Source organism: Eucyclogobius newberryi, unplaced genomic scaffold, assembly GCF_026437365.1.
Source record: "Eucyclogobius newberryi isolate DKJ021-1_F unplaced genomic scaffold, fEucNew1.0.hap1 SCAF_5, whole genome shotgun sequence".
In the NCBI taxonomy this organism is placed as follows: domain Eukaryota; kingdom Metazoa; phylum Chordata; class Actinopteri; order Gobiiformes; family Gobiidae; genus Eucyclogobius; species Eucyclogobius newberryi.
The window spans coordinates 40064590-40090014 of record NW_027316167.1 but is presented as its reverse complement, the minus strand read 5'-3'; the positions used below and the strand labels follow the sequence as shown (position 1 = coordinate 40090014).

General features: G+C 46.2%; 1 protein-coding gene across 3 annotated transcripts in view; it reads right to left on the bottom strand.

The window, feature by feature from the left end:
• znf609b (zinc finger protein 609b) overlaps positions 1-25425 on the bottom strand; it is a 163207-nt gene that overhangs the window by 4424 nt on the left and 133358 nt on the right. The window contains exons 4-7 of one of the 3 annotated variants that reach the window (XM_072464893.1): positions 12445-12532; positions 6310-8578; positions 5519-5882; positions 2086-2451 (exon numbers count right to left, since the gene is read on the bottom strand). In XM_072464893.1, the coding sequence (XP_072320994.1) occupies positions 2086-2451; positions 5519-5882; positions 6310-8578; positions 12445-12532 (3087 nt within the window). The remainder of the gene's footprint in view (positions 1-2085; positions 2452-5518; positions 5883-6309; positions 8579-12444; positions 12533-25425) is intronic. The other 2 variants (XM_072464894.1, XM_072464895.1) reach the window with 2 other exon arrangements.

Below are 25425 nucleotides of genomic sequence, written 5' to 3'. Positions count from 1 at the left end.
CATTTGACTTTTTTTATCAAGTTTTATTTTTGTCCCTTCATAAAAAAACATTTCTGCAGTAATTTCCGCTAGCTCACATTTTAGCTATGTTAGCATATCATAATCCAAAAGCTCCTTTGTGTTTTTAAAGTCACCAGGATCAGCTGACGTCACTGTGGAAGCAGATGCAGGCTCAGCGCCATCTAGAGTTATACAATGTCAACTTAGGCCCGGAATAATAACCACGTATTCTTATAGTTATTGTAGTTATTCTTCTGAAGTAGATTTGGCGCCAGTACGTCTGTTTAAAGTTGCACCGTGGAACATTCCTGGCGACAGAGACATTAAGAGACGCCACGTTTGATGCTGATGCTATCAATTATTTAGCAGCTGTATTTTTCCTTTAGCGGTTAGCATTAGCTCACAAAAACACAAGTCATGAATGATTCAGAGTGTTTGAGCTAAACCCACGGAGCACATTTAGGGCATCTGAGCTAAAGGAACTCATTTCAGATGATCCTCTGTAAGAATCGAGTGACACTAAAAGGAGACGCGTGTTTCACCAGCCTCTTCTTCTTCTGGTCTTTTATTGTGGAGGGCAAACAGGAACGTGCATTAGCGCCACCATCTGGATCAGCTGCACATTTAAACCAACTGAATTCAGCCGTAGGAACATGTAACCCAAACGAGGCTTTTTCTGCTTTCTGATTGGAGAATTGATTTGACCATTTTAAGCTCATAACTGGGGACGTAGAGGTCAAGTTGATCCAACAAACGGTTCTTTAAAACAGGGGTTATGACAGACACAAGCTCCTCCCACAGCTCCTCCTCTGAACACACTCTCTCTCCCCTCTTCAGATCACTCTTCATCACGTTATATTACAAACCTTCTCTGCAGAAACGTTTAAGATCATGTGTGAGAAGGAGATCCCGAGACGCCGGTGAATTACGAGCGCTTCTTGTAATGAAATATAAAGCCACAAGCGATTCTAGAGTTTTTAGAAGGTCATAATTTTGCCATTTTTGGGTTTTAGTGATGTAAAATAAAAAGTGAAAGATAAAAACCATCTCTGTTAAAAAATAGCAGCTGCAAGTGACACAACGCTCGCACAACACTCACACAACAACGCTCGCACAACACTCACACAACGGTCTCGCACAACAACGCTCGCACAACACTCGCACAACAACGCTCGCACAACACTCACACAACGGTCTCGCACAACAACGCTCACACAACGCTCGCACAACAACGCTCGCACAACAACGCTCGCACAACACTCGCACAACACTCACACAACGGTCTCGCACAACAACGCTAACACAACGCTCGCACAACAACGCTCGCACAACAACGCTCGCACAACGCTAACACAACGCCCGCACAACAACGCTCGCACAACTCTCACACAACGCTCGCACAACAACGCTCGCACAACGCTCGCACAACGCTCGCACAACAACGCTCGCACAACGCTCTCGCACAACAACGCTAACACAACGCTCGCACAACGCTCGCACAACAACGCTAACAAAACACTCGCACAACGCTTGCACAACGCTTGCACAACAACGCTCGCACAACAACACTAACACAACGCTCACACAACGCTCGCACAACAACGCTAACAAAACACTCGCACAACGCTTGCACAACGCTCGCACAACACTCGCACAACAATGCTCGCACAACGCTCTCGCACAACAACGCTCGCACAACGCTCTCGCACAACGCTCGCACAACGCTCGCACAACGCTCGCACAACGCTCGCACAACAACGCTCGCACAACAACGCTAACAAAACACTCGCACAACGCTCGCACAACGCTTGCACAACGCTCGCACAACAACGCTCGCACAACAACGCTAACAAAACACTCGCACAACGCTCGCACAACAACGCTCGCACAACAACGCTCGCACAACAACGCTAACAAAACACTCGCACAACGCTTGCACAACGCTCGCACAACAACGCTAACAAAACACTCGCACAACGCTCGCACAACAAGTGTCTGTGGAGACGTTTACTTCTTGTGTATGACAACACAGTGGAGCGACACTATGACCTTTGACCCGGGCGGCGGCGGCTGCAGCAGACGTACCTGTGGAGTAGGAGAGGTCGTACTGTCCTGAGAGCAGAGGGTACCCCAGGTGGTGGTGCGAGGGCATGATGCGCTGTGACGGAGACGAGCGCGGCGGCCGCTCCACGTCGCGGTCCCGCTCCCGCTCCCTGTCCCCGGCGGCCCCTCGCTCGGGCTCTCGTTCCCGCTCGTGGGGGGCCTTGTCTCCCACCGTGGGCGACTTGCTCTTGTACTGGCTGACGTGCTGATGCAGAATGTCCAGCGCTTTGGAGTCCGGCGCCGCTTTTGTGACAGTGGGACTAGCACGGGACTTCTCACTGCCCTCGTCGCCGCCAACTATTTTATTAGCGTACGGGGAAAAGGGGTAAGCTCCGGGAAGGTACGAGCCTGCGGGAGAGACGAGCGGGTTAGGACTGTGAAGGGGACATATTCTATCAAAGTCGCACCGCAACTGTGCTCAGAACATTCCTGTTTTCACCTACCCCCTAGCCCCGCCCACATCGCCTGCACTTCAGAGCGTGTGAATGTGATGAAGAAAAACAGTGTTAAATGAGCCACAAAACCACAGTTTGGATCATTTGCTGAATTAGCCACAACTTTACCACTGTGAGGACGTCTGTCCAGCTGCTAAGTGGCTAAGGCAGAAGCGCTGCACAGCTCTGGGACAAAGTGCACACTTATGCGGCTCGTTATTAGAAGTGCAGCTCGTCATTAGAAGTGCGGCTCGCTCTTCATTTGAAGTGCGGCTCGTCATTAGAAGTGCGGCTCGCTCGTCATTAGAAGTGCGGCTCGCTCGTCATTAGAAGTGCGGCTCGCTCGTCATTAGAAGTGCGGCTCGTCATTAGAAGTGCGGCTCGCTCGTCATTAGAAGTGCGGCTCGCTCGTCATTAGAAGTGCGGCTCGCTCGTCATTAGAAGTGCGGCTCGTCATTAGAAGTGCGGCTCGCTCGTCATTAGAAGTGCGGCTCGCTCGTCATTAGAAGTGCGGCTCGCTCGTCATTAGAAGTGCGGCTCGCTCGTCATTAGAAGTGCGGCTCGTCATTAGAAGTGCGGCTCGCTCGTCATTAGAAGTGCGGCTCGCTCGTCATTAGAAGTGCGGCTCGCTCGTCATTAGAAGTGCGGCTCGCTCGTCATTAGAAGTGCGGCTCGCTCGTCATTAGAAGTGCGGCTCGTCATTAGAAGTGCGGCTCGCTCGTCATTAGAAGTGCGGCTCGCTCGTCATTAGAAGTGCGGCTCGTCATTAGAAGTGCGGCTCGCTCGTCATTAGAAGTGCGGCTCGCTCGTCATTAGAAGTGCGGCTCGCTCGTCATTAGAAGTGCGGCTCGCTAGTCATTAGAAGTGCGGCTCGCTCGTCATTAGAAGTGCGGCTCGTCATTAGAAGTGCGGCTCGCTCGTCATTAGAAGTGCGGCTCGCTCGTCATTAGAAGTGCGGCTCGCTCGTCATTAGAAGTGCGGCTCGCTCGTCATTAGAAGTGCGGCTCGTCATTAGAAGTGCGGCTCGTCATTAGAAGTGCGGCTCGTCATTAGAAGTGCGGCTCGCTCGTCATTAGAAGTGCGGCTCGCTCGTCATTAGAAGTGCGGCTCGCTCGTCATTAGAAGTGCGGCTCGCTCGTCATTAGAAGTGCGGCTCGTCATTAGAAGTGCGGCTCGTCATTAGAAGTGCGGCTCGTCATTAGAAGTGCGGCTCGTCATTAGAAGTGCGGCTCGTCATTAGAAGTGCGGCTCGTCATTAGAAGTGCGGCTCGCTCGTCATTAGAAGTGCGGCTCGCTCGTCAGAAGTGCAGCTCGCTCGTCATTAGAAGTGCGGCTCGTCATTAGAAGTGCGGCTCGTCATTAGAAGTGCGGCTCGTCATTAGAAGTGCGGCTCGCTCGTCATTAGAAGTGCGGCTCGCTCGTCATTAGAAGTGCGGCTCGCTCGTCAGAAGTGCAGCTCGCTCGTCATTAGAAGTGCGGCTCGTCATTAGAAGTGCGGCTCGTCATTAGAAGTGCGGCTCGTCATTAGAAGTGCGGCTCGTCATTAGAAGTGCGGCTCTTCATTAGAAGTGCGGCTCGTCATTAGAAGTGCGGCTCGCTCGTCATTAGAAGTGCGGCTCGTCATTAGAAGTGCGGCTCGTCATTAGAAGTGCGGCTCGTCATTAGAAGTGCGGCTCGTCATTAGAAGTGCGGCTCGTCATTAGAAGTGCGGCTCGCTCGTCATTAGAAGTGCGGCTCGCTCGTCAGAAGTGCGGCTCGCTCGTCATTAGAAGTGCGGCTCGCTCGTCATTAGAAGTGCGGCTCGCTCGTCAGAAGTGCAGCTCGCTCGTCATTAGAAGTGCGGCTCGCTCGTCAGAAGTGCAGCTCGCTCGTCATTAGAAGTGCGGCTCGCTCGTCATTAGAAGTGCGGCTCGTCATTAGAAGTGCGGCTCGTCATTAGAAGTGCGGCTCGTCATTAGAAGTGCGGCTCGCTCGTCATTAGAAGTGCGGCTCGCTCGTCATTAGAAGTGCGGCTCGCTCGTCATTAGAAGTGCGGCTCGCTCGTCATTAGAAGTGCGGCTCGTCTCCTTTAACTAAGAACCTGAAAAAGGCTAATTATGTGTCTCCTTTAACTCTACTACAACGCCCTCTGCTGGGGAAATGACACGTTTAATGAAGTTGTCTTTATTTTCAAGTTGGTTTTGCAAAAGAAGAATTGCTATAAAACATCTCCTTTTGACAAATACAATATCTAATTAGATTAGATTAGATTAGTCCAAACTTTTTTCACAGAGGGCCACATTTTGAAACGGGGCCGAGGGCCACAAACAATCAGACAATGAAAACTTTGTCGAATGAAGTGAATCATTCGAAATTTGGCATTTGACATTGTTTCGATGCTTCCACAACTTTAATAAGACTTGGAACATTAATATTATGTTAATATAACATCAAACTGCTAGAATTGTTTCCAATTTAATAGTAAAAAGTACAACTTTTTGTTGTTTGGACAAACTTGGCAAGAAGCCGGAGGGCCAACAAAAATTGATCCGAGGGCCAGATATAGTTTGGATATGCCTGGATTAGACCTAGTTTGACAATAATTGAATGTATAACATAATAAATATTAAAGTTGTGACGAACAATATGGCTCTTAAGCTGTGTTATCAATATTATTGAAATATTTGAATATATTCTTAGTCATTTCAGTTATATTAAAACAAATGTGTTTATGCCTAAATGTATTAGTTAAACTGTCAACAAAAACTTAACAGGCCTATTTAGTCTGAATAAGGAACAAATATAAGGAATAAATATAATGCTATATATTTAGTTTGCTGCAATGTCAGTTATTGCGGTAACCAACATTCCGATACTGCATCATGTGACCCCAACACGCTTATTCTCTGTTTATTATAGAAGCGAGAGCCTGAAGTCTGCAGGTTACATGTTGGATCACTTAAATCCTCTCATGTCCAGTGTGAATGGCGCTGCGGCTGTACCTGGATAGTTCTGCATCATGACCGAGGGCATGCCCCTGTACCCGGGGTGGTTGGGGTCAAAGCCCTGTCCATATGGGTACCCGTGCATGTAGGGCATGTACCCTTGATGCTGTGCGAGGGGCGAGGAGAACTGCATGTGTGGGTTAGCCCGAGAGTCTTTGCTGAGGGCGCGGTGCTCCTCTGCCAGCCGCTCGCTCTCTCTGGGCTCCTCTTTAACGCCGCTCTGAGAGTCTTTGGCCCTGCTCCTGTCCTCCTTTTGCTTTCGCTCCCGGTCCCTTTCTCGGTCCCGCTCCCGCTCGTCCTTCCATCGGGGCGGCTGCTGGTGTTCCTCCTCCGCCGACGGCTTCTGGCTCTCAGGATACTGCTGCGGAACAACAAAGTGGAGCTCAGGACGTTTGCAATACAGAATAATAACATGTATTAGTGGCATTAGGGCCATGATTATCTAACATCCTGACTTATGTTTGGCTTAATTTCTGTTCCATTTATGTTATAACTAGTTTACCAGACAAATCAAATGCACTGAGGACAAATGGGATGACACAGGACGCAGGAAAAATAAATGCTGATTTTTCCACATTGGTCAATATCAGAGAAAACCTCCTGATATCAGCTGATACCGATACTGGAACTGATAAATCATTCCTACTTTTGGCAATTTCATATTTCGTTGATATTTGTTGTGTCCATGTACAATAAATAAAGTCAATCAAAATGAACACAATCTGTTAACAATGGAAGGAGCACATGTAGTACCAGAACACCACACTGTGATGGATAAAGAGCATTACCTGTCTGTACCACATCGCCTGCTCCATCCCTGTCTGACCACGGGCATCCAGAGCTTGTTTAGCGTCCTCCTTTCCATGGTGCGCTCCATCTGTCAGCTTTATTTTCAGCCCCTCAGCCTGTGCAGTCTTTGGGTCATCTCCCTTTAGACCGCTCATAGACTTGGGTTCTGACGGAGAGTCTCTGGATTTGCTCTGTGACTGTGTCTTTCCCAGGTCAGACTGACTGGAGGCTTTGGAGAGACTTGGAGGCAGCGGACTCTTCTGTTTCCAGTCTTCTTTCATTGCTGCCTCCCTGTCTTTTACATCCTTTTTCTCGGCAGCGCGGTGCTGCTCCACCATCTGTCTCTGCCGCTCTTCGTACTGCTGTCGGTAGGCCGGGTTGGTGCCCATCAGGTGGTTGTGGTAGGCCTGGTCGGGGTGGTAGGCGTAGGGTGGCACGTAGGCATACTGGTTGTAATACAGTGGCTGCATGTACATGTTCGACCTCTGCTGGATGACCGACGGCTGCTGCTGCGGCTGCTGCTGCTGACAGGGACCATTGCTGTCCGGCTTCCGATCCTCAAGAATCTCCACCTTGACTTTGTCCTCACCTTGCTCTTGGTCGTCCTCCCTTTTTAACTTCACCGGCCCCTCCCCCGCCGGCGTGGCCTGATTGGGCCCGCCAGGACTTGGGTTGACGTAATTCGGTGAGTAATAGGCGGCCTCGTATCCAGCATAGTACGGAGAGTCTTTACTCGACGGCTGGTTCGGAAACAACGTCTTCTTTACACTTTCCCGCATGCCTTGTTCCTCCGTCTTATTTTTGACCCCTTCCAACTTGGCCTCTGCATCCTCCCCGGCGTCAGAGATGTCCGAATAGGCGGGGCTGTTGGTTTTCACAGAGGCGTTGTCGACTCCATTCTGGTTGCCCGGGTGAATGGGCGTGAGAGGCTGCGGCATGCCACTCCCATCTATCCTGCTCGCCACGCCAATCGACGGACTCGGCGCGTTATCGGAGAAGCTATAAATCTTGTCAGCTTCTGCTTTTATGCTAGCTAGCCGACTCTGGTGTGGGTCCGAGGAGCCGTTAAGAAGCCCATCTCCTTTATTCCCTTGTTCGCAGGGATCAGGATAAGGAACCTTCCCGTCTTCAGTTTTTATGCTCTTCCCTGCTGGTTTAGGGCTTTCTGCATCCTTCATACCCTCTTTTTTCTTCTTTTCTTTTTTTTTCTTGTCTTTGGAGTTATTTGAAGCGGGATCGGCTACAGCTGGCAGTTTGGGCTGCGCCCCTTTCATTTGGGGGCTTTTGGGGATACCTTGCATGATCGGAGCAACTGCCGAAGTGGAGTTTGGATTGCCAGGAGGAAAGGCGTACATTTGTTGAGATGTGGCAGATCCGGGAGCAACAGGCCGCGGCGACTTCATGTTTTTCTGCGCCAACTTATCAGCTTTCCCCCCAGGCTTCTTGCCTCCCCTCTTGTCATCTAACCCATCGTTGCTTGCCTCGTCCGTTAGGCACGCTCCGTCTTCACAACCGTCCATGGGTTCGACCTCGATTTCCATGGCTTTCTTTTTACCTTGCTTGGATCCAAACTTGCCGGGCGACGGGGAAGGGCTTTGGGCGTCAAACCCTCTACCCTTTGGTGTTACTGATCTTGCCGGTGACATACAACCTTTCTGGGAAATAGATGCTCCGTTGCAGCTTCCGGGTTCGGGGTGGAGACTCGCATCCTCTCCGTATTCGCTATCGCCGTCAATCTCCAACTTTACATCGTCGTCGTTGTGAGCTCTGGCTTGATGATACTTGAGTCCATTGATGTGTTTGTACTTTTTATTGCAGTTGGGATGGGGACAGTCGATGAGCACAGGCGAAGGGCAAGTCCGGTCTACAGGAGGAGCAAGAGGCTCCGCTTTTATAATTGGCAAGTGTACTCCACCTACTATTCCGCTATTGGAATTGGTACGCATCCGTTTGTTGCCTTTAGAGTCCTCTGAGCTCGAATTGGGCTCCATATCTGAAGTGGGTTTGGTTTTGCGCTTCCCAGCAGAGGAGGGACTGGCTTTGACGTCCTCGGTGTTGCTGTTGGGAGGAGTGCGGCGCTCCGATGGGGTCTGGCTGCCACGGCGACCCTTGCTGTTGGATGCGCCGCGTGTTTTGTTGTTGGTGGTGCCCTTGTTGTCCGACGAGTTGCTGTTGTCGTTGATGGGAGTGTTGTTGTTCGGCCTCATGCGTTTACCCCGGCCACGCCCATTTCTCATCTCAAGGTCACTGGTGGGAGACTCGCAGAACCTACAACAACAGGACAGAAGATCATTAGATCACTGGGATATAAGGGTGTAAAGATAATTAAACATCTAATCTCAAGCAGAGGTGGGTAGTACATTTACTACTTGAGAAACTCAAGTACTCAACTACTCGAGGAATATTGATTTTGAAATAACAACTTGAGTAATGTTTTGTCCAATTACAACTCAAATCATAAATATTTTAAATACATTTTACACTGTGACTCAGCATAATGTAGATCGATGGAAACAGTAAATCATGTATTGATCCTGAGGGAAACTGTAGTTACACATATTGAAATAATGATGAGGAAATATTAGTTTCTCCAAATACTTTAAAAAAATGAAATGAAAAATGAAAATAGGAAAGCAATTGTTGCGTGTGCTTAACATCTGTGATATAAATAGCTGAGGTTTGGGCAATGTTGGAATGAGGAATAGCATTAGCCTGAGTCCCGTGACAGAACCTCATATATATTGCTCTCTTCTCTTTTATGTCTTAAAGCAACGTCGCTGCAACGTCTGTTAATAAGTGGAATACAGCTTTCATTTTTTCACAACGAAGTCTGGACAGTTAGTTTTAACCAATGACAAAAAGATTTCACGAGATAATTCCGCCAAACCCGAGAAACCGCCTTGGTGACTGAACGCTTCAACCGCGGTCTCAAAATCAGTGACGTCACATGCTGTAGCCGACCCTCGTTCTCGTCGGACAGGCGCTAAACCGAGCGGAATTTTATGTTTTACACGACAAATCTTGCCGCTATCTGCAATGACACAGATGTGAAGCACTGCACTGCTCTCAAGAGGGAAGCGGGCTCTTTGAGGGGCCCAAACGGAAGAGTAGAGGACGTCTCCGGACTAAGAGAATGTTTTGGAATCCCAAATCGGCGATGTGTGTCACGTCTGGTCCAGTTATGCTACCGACGTTTCACGGCAGATAGTTTCCTAAACCTCGTGAAAAATCGACTTGTATATTCGAAAAAGTAAGTTGCAAGATATTGTCACATTAAGGCAGCTGTGATTTTGTAGCCGCCGTATGCGTCTGTCTGACTGACGCCGTGTGTGTGACGGCGTGCTGTTGTTGACAGCTGGAGTGCTCACTTTATGCACATCACTGGTTGTAATAATTATACCAGGAAGTTGAATGGATATGAAATGAAATTGAATGGAGCCACGGCACGTTCAACTGGATGCTGTTCATCATCTGTTGGAATCCGCTCACTTTGGTCGCTCTCGCCGTCCACTTCAGTGTAATGTCCTCAGTGTTGGCTGGACAATGTCCCGGTGTGACGTCACATTTCCGGGTTAGGTGAAGGCAGCAACAAAAGAGCGTAATTCTTTACAATAATAGCTTATTTTTTTATCAATAGTATCGGAATATATTAAGACTTGGAAACTAACGGCCGACGATGACTTGAAAGCACAATTACGATTAACTTTGCAGCCCATCTTTAATCTGATTTGTGATTTATCTCATGTCTTTGTCTTGTGCTCTACAAATAAACTTGCCCGTTTTACACTTTGAACACATGTTACTAGTGTAAGTGTATGTTTTAACAGCCACACTTAAAACTGTCTGCTTTTGTGAAAATGTTAATGCTTCATGATTACTGTACTTTGTAAACTTCATTCCTATTACTTACTGTAGACCATGTGATCTTTACACAGCTCTTAGTTATTTCATTTGGAGACACTCAATGCAAATGTTATCTTTTCATCAATATTAAACCTGCACAAACGTGAGACATAAAGAAAACATTCAATCACAAAAAGTCATATTTTGTCAACTAAATCCAACGTCTTGAAATAAAACGGCAAATTTGCAAAGTGTCAGGGAACCAATCAAAACATCCATTTACATAGTTGAGATTGTCGCTCGGCGCTGCAGCGTGGAGCCATTAACGGCGCTGAAGGTTAGCGGTCCCACACAGAGACGAGCATGACGCACACAGCTGCTGCTACGAGTGCTAGCAAACCATTTGAGCCTCAGCGGGGGACGCAGAGCGGTGGTGTGCAGGAGTGGCAGGTGGATTCAGACTCATTACCGCTCCAAGTGTATACTGCCACTGCCCAAAGCCGGCTGAATTATTCATGGAGGAACTCTAATGTAGTCGTGCTGAAAACGACGAGCGCAGGGAGTAAAAATACAACTCAACAGGCGTCTTTGGAACATTACTCAGACATGTTATGATGCACGGCCCGTGTGGCACTAGACTTCTCCATTAGTGTTTGAATCCTTCTGCACTGAGCGTAGTGGCTACTCCAACTGGCATTGCTACAGTTTCTACACAGTACAATATATATATATATATATATATATATATATATATATATATATATATATATATATATATATATATATATATATATATATATATATATATATATATATACATATACTGGTACTTGAAGTAGACAGAAGGAGCTAGAGTTGAAGATACAGTTAAAACATGAGAAAGCAACGTGTTTAAGACAGAAACAGAATAAATATACAAGCTTCAACTGGCCCTGGTCCCACAGACCGGTTCACTTTGGAGTGCTTTAGAACAGTTCTATTGATGGTGAAGTGTCTCCACGTCCAGGGCCTGGCTCTGGGTCCAGAGGCAGAGCTCTGCTGACCTCAGCCAACATAACCCAACATAACTCATGTTGTATTAATAAATCAAATCTAAATAATGAGTATTTTCTCTTTATATCTTGTTCTTCTCTCCAATCATCTCGCTGTGGTCCTGAGCCACGCCTTAGCTAGCAGCACCCAGGGTCTGCCTCTGACCCTTAAATGGACCGGCACGGTTCACTTAAGACACTTTCTGACCATCCTGATCCGCTGCAAAGGGAACCAGTCCAAACGCTCTGTGGGAATTGGAACAGGCTGGTGGATAATTACAGTGTATTGATTGAGCTGTGCTAAATGTCATACTAATACATTAAACAGCTGCAGCTACATTATGTCCTGAAACGTCCTTTTTGTTGCCTCCATAAAACAGTTTGAGCTACGCAACAATAAAGACAATTTGGGACCTAATTTAGCAGTGCAGAGTTTTTCTCTTTTCTACAGTTGATTCGTTGAGTCCTTGAATCTAACATACGAGCACTTTGTGTAAATCCTTATTGTTATTGTGCACTGACACGAGAGCGTTTTGAATGGACTCAGAGCAGCAGTGTTTCATAATAGTTCCTGTTGCTTTAGTTCTCACCCAAACGTGTTACTGTAGTGATATCTTAAACAGTAGGAACACCATGTACTGATGTATCTACCAACACTGTACATCGCACTATTCCTTCAGCAAAGACAAATACTACACTTGGAGAACACCATGCTCCCGCCCACTAATCTAAGAAAATGCAGCGTTTGTGGGGAATGTTCTACAGTGTTGAGAAAAAGCTATTAGTCCAATAATTGGATTCTGCAATCTGGCTTGTTAGAGCAGCTTTCCATTTCCACAGCCACCTCCTGGGACATCAGCTGTTTGCCAATGATTGGAGCCTCGGCGGGCTCCAGATAAAGAACACAGCTCCACAGCAGGCGGCGGTTAGAGCCAGAGCCAGTGCAATATATCCTTGAGCTGTTGCCTCTACAGCAGATTCATATCACACAGAATGTGAGCAGGGCGAGGGCCGAGTGCTGCGGCGCGGAGGATACATGAATGATTCATGCATCCATTTCAGGCTTGACATTTACTACAATGTGTGACAGTCGACAGGCACTAAATAAAATCTGGGCTTGTTGGTTTTCACAAGCGGGAAAAATGATGTACAACGCATTTCATCATCTAATCTAGCAAACTGGATGATGCATATTTTAGTGTCAACCGCTCGGCTGCGCACTGTGGGTGGAATAGCAAGTGGACGGCTGCGTTGCCTCACCTGGGGGGGGCCCAGTCGTGGCGAGTGCAGTCCAACAGCGTGCCCACATACGTCTTGTTCCTCCAGGTTACGTTCACCACCAGCATGCCTGCACAACACAGGGTTACAATGAGATTAGGAGGGGAGATTAAATCAGCACATTCAATATTTGCATTGCATTAGGTTTCAGGAGGGATAAACACTACAGCACTGCTAACTATAACATCTATGCATTTCTTATTAGCGCTGGATGAGTGTTTCATAGGACACAGAAGTCTTAAAGGCGATGTACCTACCTCAAAATGGAACTAATTCAATTTAAACTCTTTGTCGCAGTCTACGTGTAGTGCTCACTTCTAGCTGTTTGGCTGCCACGGTGACGCCAACAACAACTAAAGATTAAAATGCCTCATCATTAGTTGCAGACAACCCACTCTGGACTCATCTATAAATCTGTTCTGGGGCGTTACTCATCAGGTACATCTCCTTTCACCACATTATTGGCATTAAAAGCCAAGGCAGGATATGTGCATTCATATAATGCATTCATTATAATAAAAAACATTTGACACTGTCTTATTCATAAAGTGTGACTGAGGCTCCAGAACATTCTCCCGTTCCCATTATCCACAATATGGAAACATCTTTTAGGCTGCAGTGCTCGTCCTGACTCCATGTGCCTGCTTCAGTGGTAGATTACCCCGAAGACCGTAACCACGGAAACACCGCACACACGCTCTCCATGTAAATGAGCCGTCTCTCAGAAGGAGACGCTATTTTTCAGTTCTACATCTCTGGAATTCACTGCCACGTGAGAGGAGCAAAGCACCTCTGATACTGCTGTGGAGGCTCCTGTAACACACACAATCTGTGCTATTCACCATTACAGTAAAAGCTTGAATAAGACGTCTCCACTGGCAACAATGTCAGAAGATTTGTTGTTTCACCACTGTGGAATAATGTCACTATTATTATTACTCATGATTATCAATGGCAAAAAATAGTAACAGGATTAATAAACGTTGATCCATAATTGCTAGTAAGTGACCTGCTTTATGAAATGAAACAGTCATAGCTCTTTACACACATGTTTAAAAGTATTCACGCAGGTTTAGGGTATAGAGCTCACTTATGACTTATTTTCGCAGTCAAAATTAAAACATTTTCAGGCCTGAAATCCAAAATTCAACTAGTCGACTAAAATGTGTGGTAAATGCTGTCAAAACTATTAAGTGTCTCAATAATCTGCACTCACAAGAACACAAGCTCACGGGACTTGATGAAAAAAGAAGTACAAGTACATTAAGAATTCTTATGTAAAAGTCAGAATCAACGGTGCAAATATCAGACGAGCTTGACACACATTGTCTTTGGTCCCACAACGGTTTTAAATCACAAATGTTTGATCAGACACAGCCAAAACTGGCTTAAGGCATCATTGATCGATTAATGGACAGAATACTTGCAGCTCTAGTGACATAAGTGATATGTATGGCCTTTAAAAACACAAGAAAATGACCTGGTGTGAATGAGACGCCTTAAACATGCGTGATGTGGCACGACGTCTCAAAAGCCGCTCTGGAGGTGGCTTCAGTGGGAACATTGGTTTGACAGGCGCTTATGGAGTGGGTAAGAAAAGCTCTTTGACTTCACTGCTATTGCTACACTCTGTCACACTTAGAAGCCGGGCGCTGCCACCGGGACAGTGAGAATTCAGCAGACACTTGATCCCACATTCTGAATTTAAAATGAGTTTGACAAGATCAGGACACGCAGCAGTCCGTTCATGTGAGCAGAAGAGCAACAGTGAGAGTGTGAACACCATGTGAACACGATGTGATGTTTGGAAGACGTGTTCTGATAAAGGATGAAAACATGAGACTTTTCTACATTGCGTTCATGTAAATGGAGGTGGATTTATTGCTCAAAAATACCATGAAAAACATGGTTTCTCTCCACAGATCTGATCTGTAACTAGGCCTGGCACGGTCACCTCAATGGAGATGTACAAGTTTAATGTCATACTGTGGAACATTCTGGAAAGGTGCACCTGACAGGAGAACATTTTTACCTTATTAAATATCTATAATGTCCCTGTGATGGTTAAATGTATTTTCAGGGCATTTGAAGCGCTCTACCGCTAAAACCACTTAGTTCTGCTTTTATATTATGATCATGTGCCCCTCTGTAAGTTCTTATATAGATATAGCTCTTTCCAAAACTATACAGGTTTAACAGTTTATTTCAGTCTCGGGGTATGATTGGATTTCATAAGCAGCAGGAATAAAGCCGTTGAAAGGAGCTGGCCAGAAACACTGCAGATCTGAAGTACTATTCAACTTCAAGTACAAGTGAGAGTCGCTTCCACAGTTATTAAGACCCATTAAACCATCAACCATTATATTTGAATGTTAAAACGGAGAGTATTAAAAGCCATAACGTTTAGCAGCAGTGCAGTGTGGATTTACGGCCCCTGCGGCCCCTCCCCTGCTCAGTGGTGACCTCAGCGTGCCACCGGAGGAACTGCAGAGGCAGCCTCAGGCCTACGCAGCAGACTGAGCTAACGGAGCAGGAATGCACAGGCTGGCAGCGCTCAGCCGGCTGCTAAGTGTTTATTCACTTACGAGACTTGCTGAACGCTCGCTCCTCTGCAGCAGCAGCAGCATTTCCCAAACCACTCCCACATCCCCCCATCCCCTCCCACATTCACCCACATCCCCCATCCCCCCCACGCTACACGCTTTTTCCACTGGGGACAAGTATGCTAGCTTATACTGACCTTTTACAAGAATTGAGGACATTTTTATTAGTTGAAGAAATGTAAATAGTCGGGCTGTAGCTGTCGTCGGCTGGAGAAATTATTGGTCGACAAAAAACCTGAATCGATTAATCTCTCGAAACTGGAGCAATCTGTGTGTGTGTCTGTGTGTGTGTCTGTGTGTCTGTGCGTGCGTGCGTGTACACCAAGATGCCGCCGGCCGAATAATCAACTAGAGTTTATGTACAAGAATTAGAAAAGGTTTTATCACGATTGTAAACGAACAGAACTCAGAATGTGCTTTAGTGATAAACACAAAACCAAAGGAAAGTGTTCAGATAAAAATAGACTGAAAACAATCACACAATGACAATGAGGAAGTGGAGCCAGAGTTATTACAGAACACCACAAGAGGGCGATAAATATAGCGTAAAACACATACTTTCAAGAGGTACAACTCCAGCAGGTGGCGGTAAATGCACCTTTTCAGTTAGCTGCAAACTGCCATTAAAAGTAACACAAAAACAACAACGACAACCAACACTCACTGAAGTACACGCAACAATAACTACCGGTATGTAAAAGAAAGTACTATCAAGTTGTGTATTTGTACGTAAAAAGCAGAATCCATCAGCCGAAGGCCACATCCAGGTCCATGGGTTTCAGAATGATGAAACTTAGGACCATTACCAGAGCGATTAAACATTTAAAACAAAATATCTTATCTTTTGACTGGTAAAAAGGCCTCAAAATGTTCCCAATAACAGGCCCCTGAAACCCATGATGAGGTCACTCCTGTTTGTACCAGTCTCTTCCACACACTAGGTCACCCTTAAACCAGCCTCTCAAGCTCTTCTATGTTTACAGGAACCCGCCCACACTTGGCTCCAACTCTCTTCCTGCTTCTGACGCTGGGTCAGGAGCGCGGCCAACTGCCCGTGTCATCTGTGCATGTGCGGGGCCAGAGAAGAGGGGCCAGAGAAGAGGGGCCAGAGAAGAGGGGCCAGAGAAGAGGGGCCGGCGCGTCACATTTCTGTCACATTAAAGAGAAGCCACAGCACTCGGCCCACCCCCCCGGGCAGCCCGCCTCTCCAAGCACTCAGCACAAAATGGCCCTGGCATACGGCCCTGGCAGGAGCGGCCCCACTCAATGGCTGGCCCTTCATCACGAGGAGCCCATGTTTCTGCACTCCACGTCCAACACGGCTCCATCTGTCAGGCTGTACGGGCGATGTGTGAGCGCCGTCCCCCTCCAGGCGTTTACACCTCTATCACTGTCATCAGGATGAGTAACGTGAGGATTCTGGCGGCGATGACGGGTCAGGATTGAAATGTACCGTTCCATTTACTCGGCTGTAACGGGGTTTCTGTAAAAACACTAGTGTCGTGGCGTCAGGGTTAAGGAATACTTGAACGTCTCCTCGGGGAGTTTGACCCGTCCTTCAATGACGCTGCAAACGAGCCGCTCCGATGGCCATTTCAAAGGCCGACTGACCTGCCACAAGGACATATTCAAGAGCAATATGAAAATATCACTATAAAGGATAATATATATAGAAGGGTCCTGGCTAAACTCACATCTATGCTGGACCATGAGCGTCGCCCCCTGCAGGACACTCTGCCCCCTGCAGGACACTCTGCCCCCTGCAGGACACTCTGCCCCCTGCAGGACACTCTGCCCCCTGCAGGACACTCTGCCCCCTGCAGGACACTCTGTCCCCTGCAGGACACTCTGTCCACTCTGGAGAGCAGCTTCAGTGACTGATCCACCCTCGCTGTGTGAAGGAGACGTTTCACAGGTCTGTCCTTCTGCTGCTGTCAGACTTTATAACAAACACTGTTAGTCCTGAACACTCACAATACTGACTCAACCATGTGCAATACCGTCATATTCATGTGCAATTACTGTCGTACTCACAAGCAATTAAGGCCATATTCATGTGCATATAACGGATGTAAATAAGAGTGTTTACTTACCATTAGTATTAGTATTATTTAGTCTTATGCTAGCTATTTTACTTTACTTTATTATTATTTACTTTATTTAATTTTTATCTTTTTATTTTATTTTTTTCCTCCATTCCCTATTAAGATATGAGAGGAAAATAAAACTAAAGCCGGAGAATCCCAGTGAAGGTTTTCTCAACGGAACATGATCATTAATATGAAATAACAGAAGGAAACTGTAGAAAAAGAAGTTAGAATCCTTAGTGTTTTAGATATGTAAAGTATTCATCCTTTTACATGTTCCATTCCAGTGTAAAAGTATTATAGAGCCCAAACACTTGAACACATCAGGCCGAAGATTTAAAGAGTCAGAACTATTTCCTCCAGATGTTAAACCTCACGCTGCAGAAAGTATCACTCACTGTTGAATATTCTGATCACACTTCGGGAAATATGCCTTTAATACGAGTTCTTATCACACTCAATATCTTTGTAGGTAAATAAATCTCGCTGAGGGCCACGCTGTGAGGGCCACGCTGAGGGCCCTTTGTCCCCTGAGTGCCGAGCTATTTGAGGCTCAGAGGGGCTCTCCAGGGCCAAGTCTTTCATGAGGCGTCTTGGCAGTGTAAACAACAAACTCAATTGTAACGAGATCTAAACCTCAGGATTATTACAGTCTTGACCTCACAGGACCAGACTGACCTCACAGGACCAGACTGACCTCACAGGACCAGACTGACCTCACAGGACCAGACTGACCTCACAGGACCAGACTGACCTCACAGGACCAGACTGACCTCACAGGACCAGACTGACCTCACAGGACCAGACTGACCTCACAGGACCAGACTGACCTCACAGGACATATTGATATGAGGCTCAAAGAATGTTAGAACAGGAGCGATGCAGGACATTCCTCTGAGAAGCACAGATTTGTGGAAGAGAAACTGAACCCATTGACACAGTTTTATCTAAACTACATTTTGTTAAATGATTTTTTTAAATTGTCAGAAACATTAGTGGTGTTTTCTTTACCACCACCACCTGGCAACATTCAACAATCCCATTCACTTCACTTTATTTGGGTGTTTCCTCATTTTGGATTTGCCACGTCTGTGTTGATCATTCTTGCTTTATTGGTCTCCAGATTTCTCCCGCTCTCAGTCGTTTGCTTGGCTGACAGTTTCTGGTGGTAGAGCTGCAGCGGCGGTGCCAAAACGAGCCGTGTGATTAACGAGCGGCGGCTGACGAGGGGAGGGAGAGACACCAACTGAGTGCTTCAGAGAGTGAACCTTTCTTTATTGTTTGATAAGACTGTTAGCAGTGCATTTTCACAGTAAGTCATAAAGAGTCATGTTTGGCATGATGGAAATGCTTATGTATCATTTCAGATTGAGCGCATGGGTCAATAAGTAGTTTAATTTTAAGGACACATTTGGTGTAAAATGTTCTTTTGAGCTCATCAAAAACATGGCTGGAGTTGTATTTCGCTTTATACCTGCTCGTCTTCTCCAGCAGGATGAACTGAGCCTCAGAAACCGCTCGGGGTAATTTCTGACACAACTGCCCTTCAGAGGGAACGCCTGACATACATTATCTGAGCTTCTAAAACATGAGATGCCAAAGTAAAGACCAGAGGCTGTTGCTCGCTTGCTTGGCCTGGAATGGTTTGCTTTGGTTTTGCTTGGTTATTTCTAGTCATTACAAACAGATTATGTCACGATAGTGGAAAAACTTTGGTTTAATACGAGTTTGTCCAGGAAATAAAGATGTCAACCAAAGACAGCGTAAAGTCTACCTCAAAGGACCATATGTGAAGATTATTTACAAGGACCAACAGCAAGAAACTGTCACGTCTGCTTCTGCTGGAACTGAAATCTCATTTGAAACAGAGAGTCCATTTGCCTGTGAGGTGCACACAGCCATGACAATACGCTGATGAGGTCGGGTCCAATTACAGCCACAGCCACACGCGCCGAGCTGCAGAGAAGATCTGCTCAAACAAGATGTCCGCCTGTCGCTGTAGACAAAGTCAGTCCACCAGAGACAAGACTCACAATATATGTGCATGAAACAAGACTGAGCCGTGTTTCCAAAACCAGGCTGTGTACTGTTAGCATGCTAATGTTTGTTAGCTTTATCGTGGAAAACTTAAAATGAAATAGTTCTGTTTTACAGGTTTTTAAGACCGCAAGTACACAGGTACAAGTACACAGGTACAAGTACACAGGTTCAAGTACACATGTACAAGTACACAGGTACAAGTACACAGGTACAAGTACACAGGTTCAAGTACACATGTACAAGTACACAGGTACAAGTATACAGGTACAAGTACACAGGTACAAGTACACAGGTTCAAGTACACAGGTTCAAGTACACAGGTACAAGTACACAGGTTCAAGTACACAGGTACAAGTACACAGGTACAAGTACACAGGTTCAAGTACACATGTACAAGTACACAGGTACAAGTATACAGGTACAAGTACACAGGTACAAGTACACAGGTACAAGTACACAGGTTCAAGTACACAGGTACAAGTATACAGGTACAAGTATACAGGTACAAGTACACGTACACAGGTACAAGTACACAGGTTCAAGTACACAGGTACAAGTACACAGGTACAAGTACACAGGTACAAGTATACAGGTACAAGTATACAGGTACAAGTACACGTACACAGGTACAAGTACACAGGTACAAGTACACAGGTACAAGTATACAGGTTCAAGTACACAGGTTCAAGTACACAGGTTCAAGTACACAGGTACAAGTACACAGGTTCAAGTACACAGGTACAAGTACACAGGTACAAGTACACAGGTACAAGTACACAGGTACAGCACTTTTAAGTCAAAGTCATTACATTTTAGAGCTAAAGGGAAATAAAAGTGTCTGCACATTTTACACTCATTTTAGAGTGATTGGAAAATGGTTGGCGGTGTCACTGTTTTGGTGGAGAGTTCACCATCTGCTCGGAGATTTTTCACATTTTGAAATCTGATCGGGAATGTTCTAAAGTAGGGCCAAGTGTGAAGCATTAACAGCCTGTAATCTTTAATGCCGTACAGTGGAACATTCCAGGCAAAGCAATAACATCTCCACAGAGACAATCAAGTGTGAAAAAGCCTTTTACAGCAGGGGTATCCAATCTGTGGCCCGAGGGCCAAATGCGGCCCTCTGACAATTTTTTTGTTGGCCCTCAGGCTCCTGCCAAGTTGGCCCAAACAACAAAAAGTAGTACTTTTTACTGAAAAATTTGAAAAATTCCAACATGTTTATGTTATACTTAAGATTAATGTTCCAAGTCTTATTAAAAGTGGAGGCATCGAAACAATGTCAAACACAAATGAGCAAATGGTTCACTTCATTGTCGGGTTGTCTGTGGCCCTCACACCCCTGTTTTACAGCTAACAGCTCTCGCCTGCTGCACTCACTTTCTGCCACCAGGGGGCGTGCACCAGCTAAAAATCACGAAAGAAAACAATATCAGCGATCGCTCGTATAACTTCTATCGTTTGCGGACAATCTGTATTGTAATCATTCAATAAACAAGTAATAGCGTTTGACTGAGCTTTATTTCTCTTTTATGTTTATTTTACAGATGATCACAACACGATGAGCTCGTGTCGGCCTCAAGCAAAGAACATGAGCAGCGACGCACAACAGAACACGCTTGTTTTAGCACAGAATAGTGGTTATAACGAAAGAAAAGTAGTTTTTCAAAACGTTCATCAGAAGTTTGGAACAAAGAGACAATTAATCAGAGTTTCTGAGTTCCAGCATCAAGTCAGAATGTATGGACTGTAATGACTCAAATCAAACAATAAAACCCAAGACTGATCAAACCAAATATGGATCCAATGAAGTTAATTAATCAACAAGGACAGTGTCATTACAACGGTAAGTTATAAATCAACATTTGAATGTGAACGAGAAGAATACATTTGTAACTGCAGAGGCTCAACAGCAGCGCAGGAGCAGGTTCAGACAGCAGGGGGCAGTAGAGAGCAGGTTCAGACAGCAGGGGGCAGTAGAGAGTAGGTTCAGACAGCAGGGGGCAGTAGAGAGCAGGTTCAGACAGCAGGGGGCAGTAGAGAGCAGGTTCAGACAGCAGGGGGCAGTAGAGAGCAGGTTCAGACAGCAGGGGGCAGTAGAGAGCAGGTTCAGACAGCAGGGGGCAGTAGAGAGCAGGTTCAGACAGCAGGGGGCAGTAGAGAGCAGGTTCAGACAGCAGGGGGCAGTAGAGAGCAACTCAAGAAAAAAAAAATCACTATTAGGCTTCCCCAAATAAATTGTCTGCTTGCTGTAACCCGAGTCAACAGGGGTCGGGCTTCAACAGTCCAGGGGTCGGGCTTCAACAGTCCAGGGGTCGGGCTTCAACAGTCCAGGGGTCGGGCTTCAACAGTCCAGGGGTCAGAGGCTTCAACAGTCCAGGGGTCAGAGGCTTCAACAATCCAGGGGTCAGAGGCTTCAACAGTCCAGGGGTCAGACTTCAACAGTCCAGGGGTCAGACTTCAACAGTCCAGGGGTCGGGCTTCAACAGTCCAGGGGTCAGAGGCTTCAACAGTCCAGGGGTCAGGCTTCAACAGTCCAGGGGTCGGGCTTCAACAGTCCAGGGGTCGGGCTTCAACAGTCCAGGGGTCGGGCTTCAACAGTCCAGGGGTCGGGCTTCAACAGTCCAGGGGTCGGGCTTCAACAGTCCAGGGGTCGGGCTTCAACAGTCCAGGGGTCGGGCTTCAACAGTCCAGGGGTCAGAGGCTTCAACAGTCCAGGGGTCAGAGGCTTCAACAGTCCAGGGGTCAGAGGCTTCAACAGTCCAGGGGTCAGACTTCAACAGTCCAGGGGTCGGGCTTCAACAGTCCAGGGGTCAGAGGCTTCAACAGTCCAGGGGTCAGGCTTCAACAGTCCAGGGGTCAGAGGCTTCAACAGTCCAGGGGTCAGAGGCTTCAACCCGATCATGAGACTAAATCTCACGATTTTAAGATATTTCAATCGACCTTTTGTACGCCGTTATCCTTCATTTTGGTAGTGAAGGCGAGCGGGGGGAACATGCGAGGGACACGGGCGCCGCCATGTTTGTTGTGATGACGCTGCTGGGCGTGTTTCAATCCCAGAATGCATTGCGTAAGTCAAATTTCACACCCTGATAGAGCGTGACATGTACTATGGACACTTGAGTGGCGCCGACAGAGGCAAACCAACTTGAAAAGGCAATACAACGACACTAATGCGCGTTCTGTTTATGTCGGTGTAATCCCTCATTCGTCCAGGCGTGTTCCATAGTAGAAAAAGCTTCAGTTGTAGTCATCTGGACTCAGTTTGAAAAAATAGACGTTTCGACTCTCATCCAAGAGTCATTGTCAATAAAAGAATTTAGATCGAGAACTCCGACATTAATACTGTTCTGTGGTAAGACCCGCCCATTGGGCGGAGCCTTCCTGAAGTAGAAAGAGTTGTTTGTTTCAACAGAAACTCCCCCCTTTGTATCTACCGAGCCTATTCAGAATCTTAATGGGCTATTAGAATCCTCTTTGTCTTTGTGAGACCCTGGCTCAACCACCCTGAGTACCTGATTAGCATCTAAATGTCCTGGTCCTGGTCCTCTACCTTTCCAGGGGTTCAGTAACCCATTATAAATAACAGGAAGATTAAACCTTAGCTTGAAAGTAAGTGGTGTTCAGACAGATGTCCAACAGTTTACATATGTGTTCAGGTGTCAGTTTGGTCCTTTCCTGTAGGGTGGTGTCTTCCTGCAGTCTGATCCTCACCGCTGCTACTGCATCAGAGGTCGGGATGCAGGTGAACAGGGACACAACATCATATGAAACATATGTAAACTGTTGGACATCTGTCTGAACACCACTTACTTTCAATTCCGGGGACAATTTTACAGACAGATTCATGGCTGTGCCATGGGCTCGCCCGTCTCTCCCATAGTGGCCAACCTGTACATGGAGCACTTTGAGAAGAAGGCACTGTCCTCATTCTCAGGCATAGCTCCAAAACTGTGGCTCCGCTATGTCGATGATACTTTTGTAACAATTAAGAAACAAGAGCTGGAAACCTTCTCTGATCACATCAATGCTGTGGACCCACATATCAGGTTTACAAGAGAAGACGCTAAGGAGAATCGCTTGGCCTTTCTTGATTGTTCCACGATCAGAGGAGAGGACGGGAAACTCCAAATAGAAGTATATAGGAAACCTACACACACGGACCAGTATCTGCTCTTTGGTTCCAACCACCCACTACAGCACAAGCTGGGTGTGATCAGAACCTTACAACACAGAGCTCAAGGTGTGCCCACCAGCTCAGAGGGCAAGAAGAAAGAGGAAAAACATGTCCGTAATGCCCTCTCAGCCTGTGGTTACCCCGCTTGGGCTCTCAACAGAGTGAAGAGAACCAAGAAGCAGGACAAAAGGGAAACTGAACAGAGAAGGAAGGGTGTTTCTATCCCTTATGTGTCTGGCCTGTCGGAAAAACTGCAGAGAATTTTTAGACAACACGAAGTCCCTGTTTATTTTAAACCAGGAAACACTTTAAGACAAAAACTGGTTCACCCTAAGGACAAGTTGCCGACTCAAAAACAGAGCAATGTAGTTTATTCGATCCAATGCAGAGAAGAAAGCTGTAAAGAACGTTACATAGGTGAGACTAAACTCACTATCAGCACAGAAGAAATACAAGTTCAGGACCACAGAGTGCCGTGCATCTCCATCTTGAAGCCTCTAATCACTCGTTTGAAGACGGTGAGGTGAAGGTTTTAAGCAGGGAGAAAAGATGGTTTGAAAGAGGAGTCAAGGAAGCTATTTTGTTAAAAAAGAAAGACCTTCTTTAAACAGAAATGGAGGGCTAAGGTTTAATCTTCCTGTTATTTATAATGGGTTACTGAACCCCTGGAAAGGTAGAGGACCAGGACCAGGACATTTAGATGCTAATCAGGTACTCAGGGTGGTTGAGCCAGGGTCTCACAAAGACAAAGAGGATTCTAATAGGCCATTAAAATTCTGAATAGGCTCGGTAGATACAAGGGGGGAGTTTCTGTTGAAACAAACAACTCTTTCTACTTCAGGAAGGCTCCTCCCAATGGGCGGGTCTTACCACAGAACAGTATTAATTTCGGAGTTCTTGACCTAAATTCTTTTATTGACAATGACTCTTGGATGAGAGTCGAAACGTCTATTTTTCAAACTGAGTCCAGATGACTACAACTGAAGCTTTTTCTACTACGCGTTCTGTTTAGCTACAGAAGCATGTGGAGGACTGAATATGAAGTCGCACATGCGTTCGATGGTGCGTTGTCAGTTCTTTGAAATGAAAAATAGGTTTACCAACGTGATAATAATATTCGAAACGGCGGTTTAGGAAAGACCGGTCGGTGAGTCGGCGAAATAATTGAAGAATAAAAGATTTTGAAGTTTTTTCAACAAAATGCTGATATTTTTTTTCCAGTCGGCTAGTTTCATACCGAGTCGGTCGGGTTACGGCAAACAGACATATTATTTTGCTCAGCCTCAAGACTTTAACTGTTGAGTGTAAAACTTTATCCAAACGCAGAAGCAGACATGTTGGATTGTCAAACGCTGATAAATGTTCTGGAGCCGTTTCCCAAGTTTCCAAGCAGGAATTCCAAGATGTGAGAGCGTCCAGGGTGAATTTACAGGTTGGAACTCGGAAAGTCTGACTTCTGAGGACGTCTGGAACATAAAGCACGGACGGCGTGTGCGGGAAATACAAACACTGCATGTTTCTGGTTCTGAACTTGGTTTCCCGGGTTTTTCTGTGCAGTTATGTTATGTATGTGGATGATGCAGCAGATCGCCTTGGTGACAGACGCAGAGAGACAAATGCCAGTGAGGTGTGAACAGAGCAAATGTCCTGGGACTGAAGCGTGTGTGAACGAGGGTCAGCGTTCTGCTCAACTGCATCTGGCACTTTACTGGCAATTATGACTGAAGCTCAAGACTAAATCGTTCTTAAAACACTTTGTTCATTCTAAATCTTGGCAAACAAACACAATAAATAAATACATTCTTTGTTCATGCTTTATTAAGGCTAATTTAAGTGTAATTATAATAAAGTGGAACCCTTTACATTATGCAATTCAATTCAGAAAAATCTTGAAAAGTGTGAAAAGCACTGACAGAGCTGATGATAAAACTGTACAAATGCATTTGGTCCATTTCAGATTTAACCAACCAGTTTGACTCCAGCAATAAACAAGGCGGAGCTTTAGCACGGCGCTATGGTAACACTGTGGCAGAGCCTGTGGTTGAAAATAGCTCTC